This window comes from Neolamprologus brichardi, chromosome 12 (assembly GCF_056152115.1).
Source record: "Neolamprologus brichardi isolate AB-2024 chromosome 12, ASM5615211v1, whole genome shotgun sequence".
In the NCBI taxonomy this organism is placed as follows: domain Eukaryota; kingdom Metazoa; phylum Chordata; class Actinopteri; order Cichliformes; family Cichlidae; genus Neolamprologus; species Neolamprologus brichardi.
In genome coordinates, this window is record NC_142115.1 from 37,735,165 (window position 1) to 37,759,352 (window position 24,188).

The 24,188-nt window shown below is 48.0% G+C and overlaps 2 protein-coding genes across 2 annotated transcripts; both read right to left on the reverse strand.

Annotated features, from left to right (window-relative positions):
* Positions 1–299: 299 nt before the first annotated feature.
* LOC102792543 (phosphatidylinositol 3-kinase regulatory subunit alpha-like) lies at positions 300–18,626 on the reverse strand. The gene is made up of 17 exons (XM_087849551.1): positions 18,434–18,626; positions 15,314–15,765; positions 14,415–14,544; positions 11,890–11,982; positions 11,353–11,424; positions 11,155–11,271; positions 10,859–11,057; positions 10,288–10,370; positions 4,541–4,646; positions 4,352–4,450; positions 3,666–3,846; positions 3,469–3,594; positions 3,082–3,224; positions 2,617–2,793; positions 2,428–2,502; positions 1,937–2,107; positions 300–1,828 (listed from the first exon to the last, which is right to left on the reverse strand). The coding sequence occupies exons 2-17, from the start codon at positions 15,503–15,505 to the stop codon at positions 1,639–1,641; spliced, it is 2,154 nt and encodes a 717-aa protein (XP_087705677.1). The 5' UTR covers positions 15,506–15,765; positions 18,434–18,626; the 3' UTR covers positions 300–1,638.
* Positions 18,627–19,300: 674 nt separating this feature from the next.
* shld3 (shieldin complex subunit 3) lies at positions 19,301–23,279 on the reverse strand. Its single transcript, XM_006808455.3, has 2 exons — positions 22,066–23,279; positions 19,301–20,481 (listed from the first exon to the last, which is right to left on the reverse strand). Exons 1-2 carry the CDS (start codon positions 22,573–22,575, stop codon positions 20,278–20,280), a joined length of 714 nt encoding a protein of 237 aa, XP_006808518.2. The 5' UTR covers positions 22,576–23,279; the 3' UTR covers positions 19,301–20,277.
* Between the last annotated feature and the right edge of the window lie 909 nt (positions 23,280–24,188).

Here is a 24,188-nt window from a genome sequence, read left to right on the forward strand (position 1 = left end):
CTCGTTCCTGCTCCCGTGTCGCCGACGTGATGATGACACTGAGAACGACTAACTGATGTTCATCTCTGATCGTGACCCTTGCTGCAGGATTCGTTCCACTCAGGTTTTTAAGCGGCAGTTAAACCTCCACACAGATCTAACCTGGAACACCACCTACCCGGAGAAGCTGCAGCTCTTAAGTTTCAGCTTTATTACATCAACTCAGTTTACTGTACAAATCAATCAGCTGAATTCCCGCGAGCACTGAAACGTGATGCTGACGCTAAACTGAGCACAGACTGACGACAAACAGACGCGTCAATGTTTCAGCGTAAAGGCCGACATTTGTTTATTCCAGCTTCCAAACAGTTCATCTCAAACATTTTACAGTTTTGGTTTTAGTAACAGGCGTCACAAAGTCCACAAACCTGAAGCCTCCACGTTTCAAACGTCTCAACGGGAGTTCAGGCCACGCCTCCGTACTGAGCGTCACAGTGGGGCGTGTCCTCTAACGAGCCACACAGGAAAATAAGAATAAGCCATAAAAACCTCGTCAGTGGTCGAACTGAGCAAACCGGTGTTCAGGAAACTCGATTCCACGACTGAAACGATCCACCGCTCGTTCATGATCGACCTCGGTTCTGATCCGTGATGAAAAGAAGAATTAAAGAGCGGCGAAATCCAGGATGCACAAACTGAGGAACTGAAACACAGAGGGGAGGGGGGACGAGTCCTCGCTCGGTCGGGTTTAGCCCTCGTCCAGAGTCACAGTGTTCACTCCGACGCCTCTTCATCATCGTCCTGCTCTCGTCTCACAGTTCGGCCGAGCTGCAGCGAATCAGCGCCATGATTAAAGCGTTCATCATCCCGACGTGCCGGCTGCGCTCAGGCCAAACACGTGCCCGTATCACGCTGGATCAGACCCGTCGGGCTGAGCTTCGTTTCCCCCTCAGACTGAAACGTGTTCTCCAACAACGCCAGCGCACGACCTGCTGTGACTCTGATCCACATCACAGAGAACAAAAGGCTGAAATCAAAGAGTCAAAATGATTTTTTATCTTTTTAAATCAAACGTATTAATGTTTACATGTGTCGAGTTTGCACGAAGGACAGGAAACTGTTGCACAAAGTTAGAAACTAAACACAGGCGGGGAAACATGGACGCAGCTGCAGGGTCACAGTCAGGAAACACCTTCACCTGCATTCTACCTGAACGCCACCAGAGGGCGACAAAAATACTTCCAGTCCTACAGAAGTCTGAGGAACCAATGACCTCTGACCTGTGTCAACTGCTCATTTTGGGTCATACTGAATAAATCATCAAGTCTGTAAATTCTGGTCACACCAGGTCTAAGCGACAGCAGCCCTGCCCGTGAAACACGGCGTCCCTGCCTCGCTTCTGTTCCTCGGTGACATTGATCTGTAGCAGACAAACAGCCCGGAGCACCGTGAGCGTGCTGACAGAAGGGAAAGCGTGATACGGGCACGTCTGTAACGTGTTCCTCGCAGGAAGTTCAAGCTTCACGTCGCCTTTCACAGGAAAACGTTTATCGGCGCGTCAGCCTGAACAAGAAGCTTCATCCAGACGCTGATGTGTGTCTGCAGAGGGAAATGAGGAGAGGCGGGGAGGGGGGCGTGTAAACGATGTCGGGGGGCGGGTCACCGTCTCTGCTGGCTGTAGACGGGGAAGGCCAGCGTGACGTTGAGCGAGTCGTTGTGCTGGACCAGCGACGTGTGCTGGTAGTGCAGCACCAGCTCCTTCAGCGAGCCGTACAGGTTGTAGGGCTCAGCGAAGCCGTAGCCGGTGCTCGTCTTGTTGATGACGCAGTGCTTCACCTCGCCATCCACCCTGTGGGGGAGAGAGAGAGGTGAGACTGAGGCGATAAACACTGAAGCAGGCTGATGTGCAGTAAGCGGGTGAAGAAGAGGAGCAGGAGGAAGATGGAGAGTTGCTTACACCACGGAGCAGGCGTAGCAGCCCGGCTTGCTGCTGTCCCGGACCAGGAAGGTGCCGTCCCTCTTCCCTCGCAGCAGAGACTCCGCCTGGCTGCGGTTGATGTTTCCGAGGCGCCACAGACGCTCGTCGTGATGAGGAAGGTCCTCCTCATCCTCCACCATGCTGTACTCGCTGAGAGGGCGGAGACAGAGGACTGTGAGGAAGCTGCTTTACTCGAGTACTTCTGCTTTGATTCAGGCTGAGAGCTGCCTGCACCTTGTGTGACCTTTGACCTTTCAGGTAAATTTAATGAGGTTTCTCTCGAGAATAAAGCCGAGTCACCTCCATCTTTAGTCACATGGCTACACAGCGTGACCTGCCATCATCATTTTACAGTCACACTGAATTCTAAAGGCAGGACTTATTTGTGACTCCTCCTCCTTTGGGTGGAGCAGCTGACGGAGGCTTTGTGCACTAAAACAAACTGAACCGCTGGTGTGGGCGGTACTTACTCCTCTGTAGTTTCGTTCTTCAGGCCGAGCCACTCGTTCAGCCGCCTCTGCCGAACGCCTTTCTGAGTCAGCCACCTGTGAACACACACACACACACACACACACACACACACACACACACACACACACACACACAGTTATTAGTCTATCACACCGCCACAGCCGTGCGGCGCTCTGGGCGTCACCTACATCAGGTACTGGTCCCTGGTCTTGCGGAGCTGGATCAGGTCCGGTTTGATGCTGTTCATCTTCTTGTCGATCTCTCGGTAGTCGGCCGCCTGCTTCTTCAGGTCCACCTCCAGGTGGCGCTTGCTGTCCACGATCTCGCTGATGCGGGACTTGAGCTTGTCGTAGTTCTCCATGATCCTGCGGAGACGCAGTGGGATTTCACTGTCGCGTGACAAACACGCCGCTGCACGGCGAGCATGCAGACTCATCATCTGTAACGTTTCTGTTTCTATCGTCGTGTCGATATAAAAACATTCAGATCAAACTGAGCTGAAGCTCATTTCTGACTCCAAACTTCGTTTACCAGCAGGTGGCTTTCTTCCTGCAGTCTCTGCTGCCATGGCAACCGGGCTTCCTTTTAGTGTGTGTGTAGATGTGCTTTTCCCCTCAACGAGCTCCGTCACAGTTGCCATGGTAGCGGCTTACCTCTGGATCTCCTTGTCGTTTCCCTCCCGGCGAAACTTCTCGATGTACTCTTTGCTGAAGCGCTCCTGAGTCTGACACTGCTCCTCGAAGATCTTTATGGTCTCATTGAACGCCTCGATGGCCGTCCTCTTCATCTGGATCTCCTGATGATGATGATGATGAGGGGGGGGGCAGTAATGTTTTATTTACCATAATTTAAATGTAATCATTTTAATTAACTGTAGGCTCAAATCTCTGTCCTCTTCCCCGTTAACACCCTTAAACGATCAAGCACTAAAAGTAAAGAATCAGCTGCTTCTTAAAAACCTCTAAGTATCCTGATCATCACTGTTTGTAGTTCTGTTTCATAAATCTGTAGTTTTATTAGAGAACTTCCTCCGAGCGTACCTGCGACGTTCTGGTGTACTCCTCGTACAGCCTGTCGTACTCTCGGTTCTTCTCCTGGTACTGCAGGTGATACTCGTGCAGCTTCTTCCCCACCGCCTCGATGCTGTCCTCCTTCACCACCTGATCCTGAACGACAACAACGCAGCGGTCAGACGCCGTCGTTAACCAAACGCAGACTCTCAGAGAGCGCGACCCACCTGCTGGTGCTTGGAGACCGGGTAGAGCAGCTTGACGTCCAGTTTGGGGTTGTACTGGGCCAGAGACTCGTGTCTGTAATGGTTGATCAGCTCCACCACCGAGCTGAAGGTCAGGGGGTCGGAGAAGCCGTACTTCCCCTCCCGATGGAAGATCTTTATCAGCTTGTTGTTGCCTCCTTTCCTGCAGGTGACGAGAGAACGGAGAGCTGGTGAACTCAGAGGCCGCGGCATCGTCCAGACACAAACCAGTCGTGCTTTGGACGTTTACTGCACAGATAACAAGACTGTAACTGTGCAAACCAGGAAATCTGTACATCAGCTGGACGACGTAGCGCCTTGGCCCCCTGGTGGACAGTGAGGGCGCTGCAGGTGAGCAGCCACAGATCACTGAGAGTAAATTATTTTTATAGGATTTAAAAAATGTGAATTAACGAGTATAAAGTTGTTTAACTTTGTATGAATGTTTTATTCTTACAAGATTAGCAAAGGTTTCATCTGCACAATGGTTCCACATTCAGCTGAACGTTTCTCTCAGCTTCATTTGAACCTCGTATCCACGAGTTTTGGCTCTTAAACCCTTCACAGCTGTAGATCATTCAGTCAGTCTTTACATTTAAACGTTTCATTTCTGCTCACTGGATTTTAAACCTGTGTTTGAAAAGCCGGTGACGCACTGAGAGCTTTACCTCAGAGTCAGAGTGTAATCTCCGTGCATCTTGGTGGAGGCGTCTCGGACCAGAAACGTACCGTCGGCCGTGTCCCTCAGCTTCTCGTTCACCTCCTCCCTAAAACGGCAAAAACAGACTCTGCATCACTCCGTACATCCTGCATGTCCTCCCACGCTCTGTGTGTGTGTGTGTGTGTGTGTGTGTTACCTGGAAATGTCTCCCCAGTACCACTCGGCGTCCTGCAGAACCATGCTGTTGTTGAAACTGGTGGAAGGAGCCGGAGCCGAAGACTTCACAGGTTTAGGAGGTAAAGCTGAAACAGAGAGCGAGGAGGAGGAGTCACACCCACTGTCTTTTTGATGGATCAATAATCAGGCCCCATCTTATCTTAATGACCTTGTAGCACCATATCACCCTATTAGAGCACTTCGCTCTCGCTCTGCAGGCCTACTTGTTGTTCCTAGAGTATTTAAAAGTAGAATGGGAGGCAGAGCCTTCAGTTTTCAGGCCCCTCTTCTGTGGAACCAGCTTCCAGTTTGGATTCAGGAGACAGACACTATCTCTACTTTTAAGATTAGGCTTCAAACTTTCCTTTTTGCTAAAGCATATAGTTAGGGCTGGACCAGGTGACCCTGAATGCTCCACTCCCTCATCCTGGTTTCTTTTAATAGTTTCCATCCTATCCAGTCTTTAAGTCTGACGTTATTAGCTGTTATTATTGTCCCAAAGTCAAACGAACACTGCAGCATCACTGAGAGTTACAAACTGTCTTTCATCTGTAATAAAACGATCAGTGTTGCTGCTTTACCAGGTGTAACAATTAAGTTTAACATCCATGAAAACGGAATTTATTACATTTAACAGAGTTAGAAGTTAGCAGGAAGTTAGCTCGCTAGCTTCCACCTAAACATGATATAGCATGTTCTGACTGAGAGATTTGTGAAAAATTCAAACGTACAGCTCTGTTATCACTTCCAACATAAATGAAGACAGAAAACTAAACAGCAGTGACGTTTGTAGTTTAGTTGGACTAGCTGGTATATAATGATGTGCTACGTGATCGCTAGCTACACAGCTATGTTAGCATAACATAAACAGTGAAGCTGGAGGATGAACGCTAACTTTGTTCCACTCGATAAAAGTTAACGTGAGGGTTTCTGGTGGTCAGGGACAAATGCAATCGCATGGCAGGATGCTGTAAACGGACCAAACTTCAGTCAGGAGAACAACTGAGATAATTCATCCACAATACGAGGTTAGTCTTTAATATACTGCTGCTGGGCTGCAGTTACAGCGGAAGGGTTTAAACACTGAGCTTTAAAACGATTAGCGGCAATAAAAACAGTGAGTCTGACAGTGACTTTGAAGAAGAGGATGAGGTTGAGCACCATTTAGTAACAAAACGAAGACGAGTAGCCCATCTGCAGCCAGCTCCAGGACCAGAACAAGCCCGCCAGACAGCAAGTGAAGAAATATTTATGTCAATAACTGGTGACATTGAACGGTCTTCTTGCCCAAGAAATGAGCCACCCTGCAGAGCTGTTACTGTGATAAGCCAGGGCCAACACGGCTGACAGGTACTCATGTGCAGGACATCAAGTCTTCATTTGAGCTTTTCATCCCAGATTCCATCCAGAAAATTATTCTGGATTGCAGTAATCTAGAAGGAAGGTGTGTTTTTGGAGAGAGGTGGAAGGAGATGGACCAAATTCATCTAAGAACCCCAACAGCCTACTTTCTTTCTTATCCTTGCAGGAGTTTTCAGGTCCAAAGGGGAATCCACAGAATCCCTGTGGGATGCAGAAACCGGCAAGAACCTTTCCGTGCATCAATGTCTCTGGAAAACTTCCACAAAATTTCCAGGATTATCCGCTTTGATAACCGAGACGACAGAGCAGCTCGACGACAGAGAGACAAGCTAGCTGCCATCAGGACAGTGTGGGATAAATGTGTGCACCGCCTCCCCCTGTTTTACAACCCTGGGCCTAATGTCACCATTGATGAGCAGCTGATCCCATTTAGTTGTGAAACATGTTGCTTCACGAGTAAATGTGTTGTGTCTTTCCACTTACTCCACTTGATTATAACTGATTTAATTTTTTATAACATTTTATTAAAAGAAAACGAGAAGCACATTAATTCATAAATGTGATCTAACAAAGGTAAAGGGAAAACATTAACCCTGTTTGCTCTTCATATGGCTCGTAGTTGGGATGAAGTAAACATCTGTTGAGTAATTTAACATAAAATTGTTTGATTGTGTTAATTTGGAAAGCCAAAACTCTACTCATGAACACTGGCTGAGGAACAAAAATACGAACACCACACAAGGGTTAAATCAGCCTCACAAACATCCTGCGACTGTGTTGATTTATGGCGCTCACTGACTCTGACGTTCACCCTGATGTCAAAGGTATCTGCAGTCATGTGACACATCAGTGACTGATGAGGGGAGGGGGGAGGAATCACTTTGTTGTGCAGACTATATCGAAGAAATCACAACTAACCAGCAGCGTGACCCACAACCCAAAGAAAGAACAGCGGGACTGTGTGAGTGTGTGCGCTGGCGGGGCTTTTAACGCTCCACGCCAGATTGAGGGACGCGTCTTCATCTGACAGCACAACCAACAGAAACCTCAGCGACGGGCCGGCAGCACGGAGGAGACTCCTCACTGAGAACAGGTGCTGCACAAACACCTGCTGTGCAGTCTCAGGTGACGCACACCTGTGCACCTGCTCCACACGTCACCGGCTGCAGCAAAGTGAGCTCAGTCTGACACGATGTTTACATCAGCAACAGGGCGGAGTCTAAAGGGGGGCTCGGGAGGCACCAGACCACAACTGTTTCAAGGCTTTAGTAACTTTATTTTCAAGATTCAGATTCAAATAAATATAAACAAAATGTTTATTAAATCGTCTTAATAATTGAAAATGATTCTTAACATTGATTAAGTATTTATATTAACTATTAATTATTAACACCAGAGCGTCTGTTTTCAGCAGGAAACGTTGCATCACAGCAAAACTCAGCTCTCTCGCGCACACACACACACACACACACACACACACACACACACACACACACACACACACACTTCCTTTTGTCTGACAGAACTCTACAGGTAAATATAGCGACAACGTTTAGATTCTTTGCAGTTTCATATTTATTATTTCTCATTAATGAGACATTTAGTATTTCTTATCCAAATACTCGATTACTAAAATAACCGAGCATATTAGGACCGAGCTGTAGAGTAAGAGCACCATTTTGTTTGTTAAACAGGAAGTGAAACTGAGCTTTTCGGCACTCACAAATAAAAAAAAGTGACAGCACGCTGCGTTCAGCCCATCCGGCCTGAAAACAGCAGCCTCCAAATCGACTGTGTGCTCACCAAAATAAAGTTTAACACGTTTCCTGTTTCTCTGGGGAACACCTCGCCCTCTCCTGACTGGGAGGAGGCGCACAGGGAGGAGGCGCACGCCATTGATAACAAGTGAAAACCAGAGCTTTGCAGCACAAAACACCTGGAACTAAACTAAGCGTCGGAGCAGTTTCTCTGAGCTCGCCGTGTCTCGTGGCCATTTTTAGGTTTGAACTTTGAGCTCAGATCAGGTTTGACACCATTTTTCTTTCTCACGCGTGGCAGGAAATCGCTTCAGACGCATCTGCGCTTCGGGAAACACTCCGACACTCGCTCTGGTGAAATCACCACGAGATGAAGTGCGGGGTCATCGTGTGCCGACTCCTCAAGCACACAGCGACGTCACATTTTTAACCTCGACTCCATCGGACATCTGCATTCACACCGCCGGGTTCAGCCTGAACAGGGTGAATTTGGGCGGGGGTGGAATGACGAGAACAGGAATAACATGGAAACACATTTCGAGGCTTCACAGCAAACAAACTTCCAGCTTCTGATGCAGATGTTTAACCCGACACAGGTTTAGTCTCGCCGCTACGGCCATCTGATCAGGCGCTGCTCCCTCCAGGTGGGGGTTTGACTCCTACCTGGGCTCTGCATGTTGATGTAGCAGAGGATCTTGTCTCGTCCCCTCAGCGCCTCGGCCCCGCCTCCCTCCTCTCGCTCCATGTCGGCCCCTAAACCGTCACCTGTCGAGTCCTCAGAAACGAACGGACGCCCGGCTCTCATGTCCCGCTGCTTTCAGCCCGTTCGGCCGCCAAAAATCTGACGTCATCTCAGCTACATCTTCATTTTCAGTCACCTCGCTCAACTCAGGCCTGCTGGACGTGGCTTCGCTCTGCACCTGCAGCTCTGCTCCGCCTCCACGGCCTCAAAACCTCCTTTTTTATTTTTCCAGCTCGCCGTCCGCGGCTCGGAGACGTTTCCAAACGACGCAACTTTCTCCCGTCCGTCTCTCTCTCCCTCTCTCTCACAGTCTCGGTTCAAAGCTCAGGAGAGCAGCTTGGAGATGTGTGACATCACCGATGGCTCCAGCCAATCCTGTGATGGCAGTGATATCACCAAGGCAACACCCCCTCCTCCCTCCCCTCTTCGTCTGCTGCATCTCTCACTCTGTGGACGGGTGATGTCATCGTTTCAGCTGCTGACCGGCTGACTCAGAGCCGAGCAGAGTGGATGGATGAGTCGATGAATGAGTGACTAACGCAATCAGAGCTGCTCGTTGACCCACTTAACTGACCCAGAGACAAACGCCAGCGATCATGTGTGCTTTTTTTAAATCAGCTGATTTAGGCTTTAAATATTCCCTCCATCACATCTGAGAGGTTTTATCTGCTGAAACCTTCCATTTCTCTCCAAATCCATCTTTCCTCTCTGTTACCGACAGCACCCGATCCTTCAGCCAATCATCATCCTGAAATAACAAAACAGAAAGAAAAAAACTCCTTCCTTCCTTAATGGGACAGGAATGAGCTGCAGAATTCCTGAACCCCCAAAATGGCAAATGTATGACAGAAATCCTGCCTCTTCCCCCCCACCAAAGGCCAATCATCTGCTTTCTAACAGCCAATCACGTGTGCCGGTGCACACATGAGAACCAATGTTAACAACAGCTGCCAAAAACAATCCAGGAGTGAGCGCTGTAATTACACCGCGACACATTATAAAGTAAGCATGAAATAATAATAACAACAATAATAACAATAATAATAAAGACAGAACAGACAGAACAGACGTTCAGACGTTCGGTGCTCTGGGTCATCCTCGCTGTGAAAAACAGGAAGTTCAGGAACCATCCGTGAGCTGCGCTGCGTAAAGCTTTCATCACGAGCATTATTTCAACCGTTTCCACCGTCTGCTGAACAAAAGTACCAGACTGTACCTCAGCACAGGCTGATCACTTCCTGTCACATCTTAACCCAAAGGCCTCACAGATGTTGCCAAAGTAACCGCGAGTTTAAACGGCGTCTGATTCTTCTGTACGACGTGTAAAACTTAAAAACATAAACCTGTCGTTCGACAGTGTGAGGACGGCACTCAGGCCTCAGAACGCTCTAAACACTCTTGGATCTGTGTGATGTCAGAAAGGATGGATAAGCCCCACCTACTTCATGTTCACGAGGAGCAGCCAATAGGGAGAAAGGCATCCCTGATCATCTTAAAGGAGGAGGAGCCAAAACAACTTGAGCGTAAGACAAAGGAGGATAATTTTTGGACTTCAGCAGAGTCCGAGAATAAAACTGTGGAGCTGGAAATGAGCCAAAGTCGTCAGCCTGAGAGCTTCAGTACTTCCCTGAGTGAAACCAAAGCCTCGTGCAGTCTTTACCAATAAACCCCGTCATCAAATCTTTGCTGCTGCACTTTTTCAGACTCATCTTTCCGCCGCCGTCTCATCTGACCCGTTCGATTGAGCAACAGCTGTGCGTGACACAGACTAAACATGACGGCCAGGAACTGAGAGCAACCATACGGGAGTTTTACACACATGCACATCAACGCTCAGCCACTCGAACACAGGCAGGTGTGTGTTACCTGGTGCGGCCTGGTTCATGTTGAGCTCGCTGGTTATCAGAACCTCCAGGACCTGAACCAGAGGATCCAGACCCGACTCAGACCTGAAGACAGAGACACAACATCATCAGTGCTGTTAACAAAATGGGTCAAAGGTTTTCTCTGCTTCATCTTATTAATCATCATTAATCATCACACTTCCTGTGAGTGTGGCCTCAAATATGTGCATGTGCCAGGACCTGCAAGCAGCTGACGTCCTTCCTGACATCAGTGACTCCCTGAACCAGAGCAGCGTGACCCATCTAAGCTAAACTTCAGGCCTCAGGGTTTGCAAGCCAGACAACATGTTTCTCCATGTTAGCTGCTCTTAAGAGTCATAAAATGATGCGTTATGAAACATTCCTTCAACTTAGTATGGAAAAGAAAATAAAGTGTGTATTAATAACCCGCCACGCGTGTATTAATAACCCGCCACGCGTGTATTAATAACCCGTCACGTGTGTATTAATAACCCGTCACATGTGTATTAATAACCCGCCACGCGTGTATTAATAACCCGTCACGCGTGTATAAATAGCTGTGGATCACTGACCCTGCGGTCTGTCTGAACAGCAGCGGGCTGAAGCTCTCGGCGAGGTTTCGGGGGCTCAGCTGGTTCCTGGAGCCGTGCAGGCACAGTCGGGCCAGGTGTCTAACCACGCTGAGCAAGGTCAGCCCATACTGGGCGGGGCAAGTTGGCGAGCTGGCCACGCTCCGCAGCAACTGGGCGCACTCCTCTAGGTCTCTGACCTCTGGAAGCAGGAACAGGAAACAGGACAGAAGTGTGAACAAACTACCAGATCCAGTGTGAAAGAGGGAGACGGGCGGGATCGTGGGGCTTCTTCTGACCTTGAACGGCGTGGATCATGTCGGCCTGCAGCGAGGCTGGCAGAACGGGACCGGGTAGATCCTGCAGGAACCGGACCACCCCGTCACACAGGGACGGCACCTCCAGCTGCTCCAGGTCTGAAAACAAACATCAGTTTAAGCAGAGGTTTCACGATGCAGTTGTTCTGTAATTCACAGGTGAAAACACGTCCTCCTCACCTGCGTCTGCGAGCTGCTGCGTGTCCATGCCGCCGCCGCTGAGGCTGCGATACACGCCGGGGCTGTCCAAACCTGCAGCAACACACGCATGTTACAAACACCAGCTGAAGACTTCGTCAGATCAATATTTCAAAACTTCACACTCACAGTTTGCTTTATGTTCAACCTGACATGAGGAACATAGTTTAGATAGAAGTGTTATAAGCTCCTAAACTGAAGCTGGATCTAATAAAGTGTCCACCAATGCATTTCTGAGAACTCTGCAGAACTCTAACTGCACAAATGAGAAACTGTGCAAAAGTTCCTACAGTCTGAAAGTCACGAAGCTTCAAATGTTCAGCTTAAATGCTGGAAAACACCAACGCATCAGAGTGAAGGAATAAAAGGTCAGAATAAAGCTGTGAATGCATCTGAAGGGTTAGTGTGCTGTTTGCAGATGTAGGCGTCTCGAAGCTTCAGAAGAACAACACAGATAAACTCTGAAACCAGACGCAGAGACAGGAACTGGTTGGAAATCCACGTCAGTGTGTTCGGTACCTTTGGTCTCTATGGCCTCCATCAGTCTGCTGAGGAGGGGCGGGGCCGTGTCCGGGGGTCCGAACTGCTCGGGGAGGTCGGGCAGCACGAGACCTGAAGAAGAACAAACAGCACACGCAAGATTTCAACTCAAAAGTCAAAGTAATAAGATAGCTTCATAACGAGACATTGATCTCCCTCCTTTAACCTTTATGATGTCATAAAGTATACAAGGAAACCGGGGGGGAGGGGGGGGGGACTAAAATTATGGAGGACATGAGAGCATATAACAGCTTTTACTTTGAAAGGATGTAGGCAACAGGAAGCTGAGTGAGCAAAACAGTTCTGTGAAACACGCAGGTAACAACAATAATCAGGATTCTTTAACCACAGCGCACACACACGCGCACACACACACACACACTTCCTGTGCTCTGTGAGGCGGGTGGCAGCAGATCTGTTCACTCAGCAACCGCAGCCCTGACTCAACCCGAGCTCTGTGTGTGTGTGTGTGTGTGTGTGTGTGTGTGTGTGTGTGTGTGTGTGTGTGTCTTTGAGGAGTGTATCAGGACGTGAGCGTCTCTAATCTGCTCGAGTCTTCTCAGGCTCTAGTTTCCAGCTGCAGGGTCGTCACACACAGGTGTGTGCTGTTGCTCTGTTGAGGAAGCAGCTGAAGGAAACTGAATCAGGCTGAAACCTTTCAGTTTCTTCAGCGCAGAGCGACAAAAACAAGTTTCAGTGTCTGTTTACAGATTTCACGGCTCCCTCTTAGAGCTGAGACTTTCAGGCTGTCGGCTGGTCCCAGATCAGAATCTGTTCTGGCTCCGTGTGACGGCGAGCATCACGTCTACCTCGAACCGAAGGTTTAAGGAAGCTAACGTGTTCCGTGACTGTGGCGTGACGTTTGGATGTTTTGCAGAGTGGTTGCTGTGGTAACAGCTGACAGGGATCAGGCTGTTTCAGAGTTTATTAAATCAGATTCTTAGTTGTTGAGTTTGCAGTTGTGAGATCACGATCAGAGCACTGCACCCGCAGGAGGCGGCGCCTGTGTGACGCTTCCCTGCCGACCTCCTCGACCCGCCCGAGGAAAAAATATAAACAAGAAATAGCAACAATTTACATTTTTATTTACTCGCTTTATTATTTACCATCTTTATTCTCTTGCCGTCTTCCCGTGCATCGTTTTAATCAGATCTGCTGCACAGCTGATCATCTCTGAATTTGTATTTTTATGCCAACTTTTCTTCTGTCTTCTATAAAATCAGCAGAAAATACAGGATGTGTTTGTTTTAGCAGCCTAATGTTTCTCATCCACGTCGCTGTGCTCACTGGTTCATAAACTGGAGAACTGGTTTCTGCTGCTGTGCTGGGATGTTGGGACGGCTGACGCTCGAGCTCAGTCTGCTTTTAAAACATCAGCACTTCCTCTCAGAGCGCTTTTATAAAACCCGGTGTGACACCAGGAGGACGGCTCCACATTGTGTCACGCAGGCACGTCGGCCTCTTTATTTGGCCTGACGTATGACAAAATTCAATAACATGTTTAAAAAACGGAAAAGGGTGGAGTGCCCACTCCGGGTCGGGGACAAGACCCTGCTCCAAGTGGAGGAGTTTTAGTATCTCGGGGTCTTGTTCGCGAGTGATGGGAGGAGCGAGCCGGAGATCGACAGACGGATTGGGGCTGCAGCTGCAGTGATGCGGACGCTGCACCGGTCCGTCGTGGTGAAGAGGGAGCTGAGTGTAAAAGCGAAGCTCTCAATTTACCGGTCGATCTACGTCCCTACCCTCACCTATGGCCACGAGCTGTGGGTAGTGACCGAAAGGACGAGATCGCGGATACAAGCGGCGGAAATGAGCTTCCTCCGAAGGGTGGCTGGCATCTCCCTTAGAGATAGGGTGAGAAGTTCGGCCATCTGGGAGGGGCTCAGAGTAGAGCCGCTGCTGCTCCACATCGAAAGGAGGCAGCTGAGGTGGTTCGGGCATCTGACAAGGATGCCTCCTGGGCGCCTCCTGGGTGAGGTGTTCCGGGCATGTCCCACCGGGAGGAGGCCCCGGGGCAGACCCAGGACACGCTGGAGAGATTATATCTCTCGGCTGGCCTGGGAACGCCTTGGTGTTCCCCCGGATAAGCTGGAGGAGGTGGCTGGGGAGAGGGAGGTCTGGGCTTCTCTTCTTAGGCTGCTGCCCCCGCGACCCGGTCGGATAAAGCGGATGAAGATGGATGGATGTTTAAAAAACACGTTTAACAGTTTCAAAAAAACAAAAAACAACTCTAGCAGCAAACGAGCTGGTTTGAAGCAAACTGGTCACACAGTTAAACCAAAGTGGAGTGGAAACCTGTAATCTACGACTTCTGTTTGCAGCTTCGTCACTCGTATCAAACACCAGAGAAGTCCTGGGTGAACGACTACATGACAGATCATTAGGAGGGTCCATGGTTACTGTTCAGGTTTGAAAAGTTGGACAAGTTTCTGTGAATTCACAGAAACTTTCAGCAGGATCAGACGTGGGAAACAAACTAAAAGCATCTGAGCGACTTGACTCACCCTCTGACTCCGAGTCGGCCCTCACCGACGCCGCAGATGGGGGCCTGGGTGGGCGGGGCTTCGGGGTGGGTGGAGACATCCGCTTCCTGCCGACAAACTCCACATACGTTCCCGGGAAGTCGCCTTTTTCCTGTCGTACACGAATCAAAGATCGCAGATGTGAGAATCATATAAAATCAGCAACGATCATTTTTTTGGAGGCTAGTTTGGGTCACACAGCAGAAAAGCTACGAGCGTTCCCGTTAATCCCACCATCATTCCCAACAGACCGGACCAAACGTGAAGGTCGGAAAACCTGAGCTCCTCGCTCTGACCCCACACCGAGGAGCCCCTCGGTGTGGGGTCAGAGCGAGGAGGATGTGGGATGCAGCTGTTTGTGGAGTTTCGTGATGACGGAGCCGTGCAGCTACGCCGCTCCTCCACTTTTACTTCAGCTTCGTTTTCTCTTTGCATCACCGAAAAGAAGTCGAGAGGAAACAAGTAAAATATCTCACTTTGACGAGTCAACACGGAGCATTTCCTCCATCACGTGTGCTAATATAGCGAGAGCTTCACTGACTGCAGGATTTATTCGAAGCGCTGCTGCAGGCGTTCAGACTGAACGAGCTGGACCCGGGTTCAGTCGGCACAGCAGCTTTTAAATGAACAAAGACACATTTCTGTGCCCAGACTGAGCTCTGCCTCACATCTGTGCGTTACAGGTTATTAGCCTATCACAGAGCTTCCACTGCTGTAACCTTTGATGTCACCACATCAGCTCGTTCACAGAGAGGCCAGCAGAGCCAAAAAGACTCCAAAACAAAGACTAAGAACTTTTATTACTTTCTTCTGCTGCTTCCTGTGACGGGACAGGTTCGTGCGGTCTGAAAGCACTTCCTGTCTCTGCTGCGGCATCGTACCTGTGTGGTTTCGTTGAAGCCCGGCAGCCAGCCGATCTCCGACGGCCGTTCTTCGGCTCCATTGGTGCAGCCGAGCGCCAGCAGCGCCCCCTTAGTGACCAGCAGCACGTCCCCGACGTGCAGGTCGATGTCCTCCTCCCTCTCCTTCTTGTAGTCGTAGAGCGCTCGGTACTGGAAACCCTCCGAGCTCATCCTGACTCGAGTATGGCTTCACGAAAACTAACAAAACAGCTGAGTGAAAAAATATGAACATAGGTTTGAGTCCGTGTCCTGAGGGGGTCTAAAGAGGAGAATCCACGTGGACGCGCGTCTCCCCTGTCTCCATGTTGGTCCGCCACAGTCCTGTCATCCCTCCAGGCCGAGCCGCAGCCGCTCGATCAGCGCGTCCTCGCGGTTCATGAACAGCAGTCTCAGCAGAGGTAGCAGCCACATCTGTGGAGGCGATGGGTCACCTGAGAGACGAGAGGTCAAAGGTTACAGATGAGTGAGAGGAACGCGATGCGGCAGAAGACGCTTTCATCATTTAATGAGCAAAAGCTCCAAAACAAAAATGCTTTTTCTACACAGTCTGTACCTAATAAACTGCTCTGAGCGTTTATTTAACCTTTAAAACCAGGAAGAACCAACTTCCTGTCAGTTTATTCGTTGGTTCTGCTGCAGTGCTGGGTTTCCCCCACCACAGCGAGCCGCTGTCATTCCCGCTGCCTCGGATCTCCTCAGAGTCCGTCGGAAAACATCAGCACACTTAAATACAAAGCTTCAGATCTTCATCATCTTCATGAAGATCATCGTGTCTTCATGATGCTCTCCATTAGTGCAGCCAGGAAATATTCTCACTGTGGGTTATTTTAATAACCAACCGTTTAAATGAGGGTGTCAAACATGCAGCCCGTGCATTGACATGAAGAAATATGACACAAGTGACTTCCTGTTGGAGAAGATTTGTTTGTTGTTGAGTCCTTTAAATGACTTCATATGAAGGCCACATGAACACAGTGTTACAGACGTGTGAGGATGTTTGCTCAGTGAGAGTCAAACTAATGCGCACATGCATGTCTGCAGTTTGAGTTTGTTACACAGGAACACGCTGACAGCAGCGCTGCCACGTGTGCGCAGAGAGCACCAGCGTGTGTGTCTGATAGTTCAATGAAAGGATTCAGTCAAGTTTGCAGTTTTGTTTTTTATACAATATTAGAAATGTAAAAAACTACATTTCCTGGAGTTTTTGTGGGAGTTTCCCTGTTTGGTTTGTATTGCTTGAACACTAAGGTGGGCTCACGTGACACCACAGTGCCAGCAGTGGCTCACAGCTCGTTTACGTTATGATCTACACGGTTGTTTTATTTAAATATATAATTTATGTTTTTATGATGTAAAATGTAAATAAGATAATATGCAAGTTATTCCAATCCTATTAATAAAAGAAAACGGTACAAAGACAATGAGACATTTAAGTTCTGTAACACGTTTCACTGAAGCTGTGAGCATCAGACGTGACTGCACGCCACGAGCCTCAGAAACCTCCGAGTGCCTCAGCGAGTCACGGCCGGCTGCAGTTTTGTGCTTAAACACAGACTCTCTCTGAAAAAGACACCAGAGCAGGTCGAGCGTCACCTGCCTCCTCACACCGGCACCGCCTGATGGAGCAGATGGTTCAGCTTTAATGAGGCCTTCACCCAACCCCCCCGTCAGGGACGCTGGCTTTGAACTGAGTGCTGATGACCTGCAGCATCCATGACCCAGACCTCAGACTTTGATTGGTCAGACTGGAGGACAGGTGCATCGGCTGTGGTCAGAGAAGGCGGCGCCATGCGTGAACACCATCATCAAGTCTAACACAGGCCATCAGCAGACCATCAAAATAAAAGCTTTCAGATAAAAGCTGCTGCTGACAGCTCCTGTTATAACTCAGACACTCCAGGTCTTCATCAGGCGCCACATCATCATCATCATCGTTATTATAAATTCTTTTGTTCGAGGATTTCACAACTTTTCTCATTTCTGCAGAATGTGGATGTATAACAATAAAAATGAGACAACATTGTTATTATACAAACAGAGCCTCATTTTCCACAGTGGTTCACCTTTATATTTATTTATGAATCACGTGACAAAAATTATCTGAGGATTAATATTATTATTGTTATTATTAAGCTGTAAATAACTGTAGCTTAAATCCAACTACAGAAATGAAACATATGTTTAGTTTTTGATCATTTAAATGTAAAAATCGCCTTATGTTAATCCACAAACTGCGTTCTGTTCACGTTTATAATGATCACAAGATTCAGAGTTGGAGAGCTCAAATTTTAATTCTGAACTTTGGAATTTGTGAAAAATATTTCTGGCATTAAATCATAACATAAAACATGAAAATAAGAACTGAGAATAATAAACTGGGCCAACAATGAGTTACACGCCGTGTGGATGCTGCACAACATTTTAACAAAATCAGCAGAATAAGCTCCCTGGTGACGTTTAACAGTCAGACATTGACCTAATAATCAGAAACAGATTTGATGTATTTAATTTCCCGTGTGGCTGAAAAAGGCTCACTCGAAGCTGTTTAACACCCAAAACACAAAGTCCGAAACCGACGAGCTGAAATCTGAATTTCGGCAATTTCTCTTGAATCATTAATCGACGAATTTTAATTAGTTCAGGTTCAAGCGGACATGCTTTAATATTTAATTTAAATAAACTGGAATTTCTGGATAAATTGACGTATAAATGAAAACAAAGCGACGACATTTAAAAATGCTAATAATTATAAAATACACGCAATTTACAAACATTACACACCAAACAGAGAACATTTGTCGGGTTTTAAAGAGACTTTCGTCACTCAAAGAGCAGAAAAGGAAGAAAACCCCAAAAGTCTGACTTTAAGGGGACTTTCCACCTCGCGGGGTTTATCCCACAGAGCCTAAAATCAAACACTTTCATTTTATTTTAGCCACGTGAAATCTTTATCGATACAGAGTTTAAGTAAAGCTCCCAGAAGCTGTAAAACAGCATCAGGAGCAGCTTTCAGACGATGGATCCCCTCAGGAAACGGGAAACGACAATGCATGCCAGCGCTAGCTTAGCCACCTAGCTTCAGACGCTCAAACGTCTCACCTTTATTTCTTGATGTTTCACCAATAAAAGCCTCCAACAGCACGAGCAGCGGGCGCCATGACGAAGCAGTGAGGGCACACGACCTCCTGATGGAGTTCAAAGCTGAGATGTGCCGCTGTTTTATCGATTATTTCCCAGATGAAGACACTCGTGCTTCGTCCGTCTGTATTACAGCAGGGAGACAGGTGTCAAGTGCGCGTGACAGACAGAGGTTCCGGTACGGGCTTTCAAAATAAAAGGGATTTTTAATTTTACAGCGCGAAGCATCGGCATAAAAGTTCGATTTAACCGTAAATGCTTTGTTTTCAGGATAATAGTGTTTATCAGAATCCAAAATCTAAATGTTAAAGTTATTTATTTTCTGCTTAATGAAACAAATATGTGTGTTTCTTTTAAATAAAACAAGCGATCAAAATGTTACATTTCCGAATGTCTTTCACAATAAACCTGAGGATACGAACGTGCTTAAAAATCAATAGTGGAAATTTCAAGCAGGTGAGACGTTTAGCAAACCGAAGATAGTCACGTATTCTGCGTTTCCTTTATTATTGCATCATATATTTGAGGCGTTAATAAGCCAGAAACACGGATTCAAGATCTGACAAGCGATTAAAGCTGAAAACGGGGGCTGGGGGCTTACGTCACATCCGGTAACCCAGATTTTGTTTTTTAACGCAGTGTGCAGAGAGCCCACAGCAACAAAAGAGTGCGTGTGAGAGGGATGGGGGTTGTACTGTATTCATGCTGCACTCATTCATTCAGGCTGCTCGGGGTGTGTGTGTGTGTGTGTGTGACTCCAGCATCATGTGACTGCTGCAGCTTTTCCAGAACAGTCACATCACATGCAGCAACTCCAGACACTTATTACAAATATTAAAAAAGCTTTATTGGCATCAGAGAAGGATGACAAACATCAGTATGAAAACACTTTACAAACACACACACAAACACACACACAGACACAACACACAATCCAACTGGAGCACCCCCCCCACTCCCCCCAGCTCATGAATAGTTCAGTAGATTTGAATAAAATATGATTTCTGCCCTTGAAGCATTTGATGAAGAGGAAAAACAGTTTTAGCTTAACTTAGATATATTTTTACATCCTGTGTGGACGCAGAGCAGCGCTGAGAGGTAACAGTGCACAGCTGCAACAGCTGATCACATATTACTGTTTCACACAGGTCAGGCTTACTGCTGGAAACTGGGTTTGATCTGCTCATAAAGCCAGTATGGCAGAAAACTTGATGAATATTCACCCTGTTTACTTCAGAGAAAGCCTGAACAGTGGATAAATGGCGGCGTGGATTTGCTGTTTGATGAGCATATTTCATTCACTATCACACAGCCTCGCTCTGAGCGTGCACTCTGTAACACTAACTGTTCTTTTTAATGTGCTCTGTGAGGTTTTTGTTAATGGACTCTGGTTTATTTGAAGACAGAGCAGAATGTTAACTTGGTTTTTCTTGGAGCATCTTCGTCTTCATCAACAGTTTCCAGCTACAACCTGATGTGAACAGCTGATAAACATCAGCTGGATTATGTCTGCATCTCTAAAACAAGACTGTTAACTATGGCAGAAAGCTTCCTGTAACACAGCGCGTCTCCCTGAGTGGGTCTGATCGTTTCACTGTTGCTTCCTTTTATCACTTTTATTGTGCTGATTATTATCCGACTGGTGTTTGTCAGGACTCACACTGTGACACTGATGCCGGCCGGGCCGAGCTGCAGGTTAAACCACAGTGACAAAGAATAAGACCGAAGCCGCCCCCGATGTCACTGCAGCCTCCGTCTAAGCTGCGACGTCTGCAGAAACCCAAGCAAGTGCAGCAGGGGGCGCTCTACATGCTGAAGACGTTTCCTAGCCGGTGCACCGACAGGCCGATCCTCCCCGACAGCCGCAGCTCCTCCTTCAGGAAGCGCCCCACCTGCTCGGAGTGCAGCACGTCGCAGAACACCCAGATCTCGCCGCGCTCGCGCTGGATGTTGGCATTACACGACGGCAGGCAGGAAGTTCGCGCCGAGCGGCTCAGAGTCCGCCACACCTGCGGGGAGGAGGAGCAAACTCCACGTAAACAGTGTGACAACATCAAACAGCTGAGCAGACTTATTTCTGTGGGACGTTTAAAATGTGACGAGCTGTGGAAACGAGGTGAAGGTCGGACACTCAGATAAGGATCAGCAGACACAGCACGCAGGAAAAACGCACACGCTGGCGCCGTCCACAGGTAACATTTAACCAGCAGCAGACTCACAGTCCTCGTGCCCGCTTTAACAGTTAAAGCGTGAAGATGATCAGAGATGCAGTTTCTAAGCATGTCTGACTCACACACTCGTCATCGCGAGACGTCGGTGGGAAACCTGGAAGCTGCGAATCTTTAGCATTTTTCTCTGAGAGACAACAAATTATTAACTTTGACGAGCAAATAAAGTTTTATTTCTGTGGCTTCGTTCTAATCTTTAACGTGTGTGTGACACTCACACCTGGTGATTACCACGAATGGTCCAGATTAAATATTCCACAGTCACTGATTATTAAAGTTTGTGTTTGGTTGTTTTTGTAACTCATTGTTATGGCTGAAGGTGGCAGTGATGCACCTAGAAGCTGTCTGACCAGCAAGAATGGGAGAGAAGTACTCGGACTCGTGGCGATTTATCAATCGCCGCCGCCAGCATTCGTACATGTGTGAAGTTTCCCGTGCGTGCTGTGAGCGCAGGTGCAGCAGATGTGATGTCACAGCTGCAGATTCACAGATGTTTCAGACGGAAACGACTGCTCCCACTGTTCAGAGGAAGACTGCAATGAGTCCAGCACCTCAGGCACCAGGAAGTGGTCACAAGGCTGTAATGATGTCACAGTAGCACACGTAACAACCAATACAGCGAGTGTAAAGTCACGGCGCCGCCATCATTAAAGAAACGTCTCTGAGGAAGAGTCGAGGAGTTCTCGTTACACTGCGCTTCTACTCAAAACCACCTGTAAACACAAACATCAACCTCCTGCAGTTCCTCTAACACCCAGCAGGGGCAGCAGTGAGTCAGTCCCCATAGACTCCCATGTTAAAACTTCACAGTGTGTTTCCAGCCTGATAAACAAACTGGTCTCTGTGGATAATTTCCTCCTTCACAACAGCTGTAGAGGGGACGACGCTTTAATAACGGACCTGTTCTAGTAAGACATTTTATTATTTTATATTATTGTTTTGTTTACTTTTATGTTCCCTGCTGCTAAACTCATCTCCCCTTGTGGGACAATAAAGAATTTGAATTGAATTGGGGGCGTGGCCTCTTTGACTGACAGCTGGATCTAGCTCCTAGCCGTCTGCTAGCTTCACCTGAACTGGGCCTCTGCAATGTGTTTGTTTGCTTAATGACATCATGTGACCAATAACATGGCTGCTGTGAGGTCAGTGCACTGACCCCAGGAAGGCTGGCTGAGTTTTACTCAGTGACATTTTGAGTGAATGTTACTGAGCACTGATTAGCAGGTGTGTGTGTCTGTGTGCACTCCACCGTCTCACGTCTGGCTCCAGTCTGTGGTTTTTCCTCACTTTTAACATCTTCATCAGCCTTCAAACAAAATTTTAAAACATTGTAAAGCTTCACAGTTTCTACAACATTCCACCGACCTCCTCGATGTCTCTCGCTGCTCCGCAGTTCAGCTCACCGATCACCCACTTGGCCCTCTGGCGGAGGTGGAGCCCGTGGACGGAGACGGCGTGGTGAAACTGTCTGGACAGCGCCTGCGAGCTCTGCTGCAGGACGCCTCTCTGCGTGAAGACGCTCCACCTGCTCCGCCTGACCTCCGAGCCGGTGCCAAGGGCACCATCTTTGTCCTTGTGTGGCTGCTTCTCAGGTCTGTTGTCAGGAGACACAGGGTGGAGATCGCAGTGGGTTTCTGGGTCACCATCTCTGGGTCTCACCTCTGCTGCTGGTGAATCATCCAAACACGTGATGACGGGAGCTGGTCTCGCAGGTCTGATGGGCAGACGGCGGTCTCCGGTGAGCGTGGGGAACCACGGCGTGAAGGCCGGAGGAGCACGGAGAGGGAACAGCTCCAGGAGCTTCTGCGTGGTCTCCAACAGCGAGCCGAGCTCATCAGCTGATCCAGGCTGATAGTGCAGGACTACATCCTCCATACAGGCGGACGGGGTCAGGGGACCGGCTGCAACACCCTCCTCCTCACCATCATCATCTTCCTCTGTGTGACGTCAGTCCAGGCAGACATGAAGCACGTTTCATTCAGACCGACAGCCCGTTAACGTCATCAAGTGGTGAATGGATTAACTGTTAAAAATGCTCAGCAGAAATTATACTGCGCATGCTCCGGAGTTCACGTTTCTACACACGCTGACAGAAGCATTCACACTACACAGCATCCCGAGCGAAATGTCACATTCAAACAAATCTTTACCGACTCCGTGACCTTTGAACTTTGCGGCTTTAAAGTAAACTCGGGCTCAGCTCGCGCTCAGGTACCAAACTTCCCTCGAGCACCGGGGGCTAATGTTTTTAGCCTCTGCTGCTAGCTCACGTTAGCTAGCGGGCTGACCGGTTAGCAGAGCCGGTATTTTACCGGCGGGCCTCTCCGAGCTGACAGGTGATGACTCTAGCCCACCTCCACACCTCAGACCCGCGCGCCTCCATCAAACAGCCGCGAACCACTCCAGGAAGCTAACATGGACGGTGTCGAGCAAATATCGCTCCAACTCTCGCGATATTTGATGTAACGCTGATGCGGAAGTCATTTTCAGTTGAAAACGTGTCTTTTTTACAGTCGTTGATTTTCACCAAAGTTTGATATCATAAACAGTAACATCTGGAAACATCTGCTCATCATCCACAAAGGCAGAAACATCCAAAGAAGAGCTTCAGGAAGCCCGGAGAAGTTTGTGCTGTGAGCTCTGCAGCTCACAGCATTTCCATGTATCTATTCGCATTTTCCTGCAAAAGATGGAGAAACGATGGTTGTTCAGTTGCATAAAAATAGCAAAAAGTGGAAAAAACTTTTTAAACTTTTACCATAAATTCAAAAATAAATGATCACTATCAAATTTGTCTTTAAGGCTTTTTCTAATTCTCGGTTGTAAAACTCGCTCTGCAGAAATCATTTAAAGAAAAAGTTCCTGCTGATTTCTACAACACATCAGCCATTTCATGTTCATCGCCTGATTTCAGAACAGCTGTGATTCACTTTACGTGACGTCACTGATACTTGCCGGTGAGCTCCGGTTATAGTTTCCAGCAGTAGATGCAGGTGTGAAGCTACAGGCTGCTCAGCACTGTGATGTTAGTCTTTCATCAAAACAAATAAAAACATCCTGCAAAGTACAAAGTAGTCTCATTTAACACTTTTAAACATTTCAGATTTCCTTCTGAATCTCTGCATTAAAATATGTAAATAAAAAATATATACATTTCCTGCCAGCATTCTCAGACTTGACCTTAGAGCACAGGTGTCAAACTCCAGGCCTCGAGGGCCGGTGTCCTGCAGGTTTTAGATGTGTCCTTGATCCAACACAGCTGATTTAAATGGCTAAATCACCTCCAGAGGCCTGATAATGAATCATTTGATTCAGGTGTGTTGGCCCAGGGTGAGACCTAAAACCTGCAGGACACAGACCCTTGAGGGCTGGAGTTGCCCACCCCTGGGCTTAAGTAACAAGCTGAACATGTGTTCTGAGCGTGCTCAGAACACAACAGAACTGCAGGACAAAGTTCGAACCTCCAGGTAAAGCAGGAGAAGAACGAG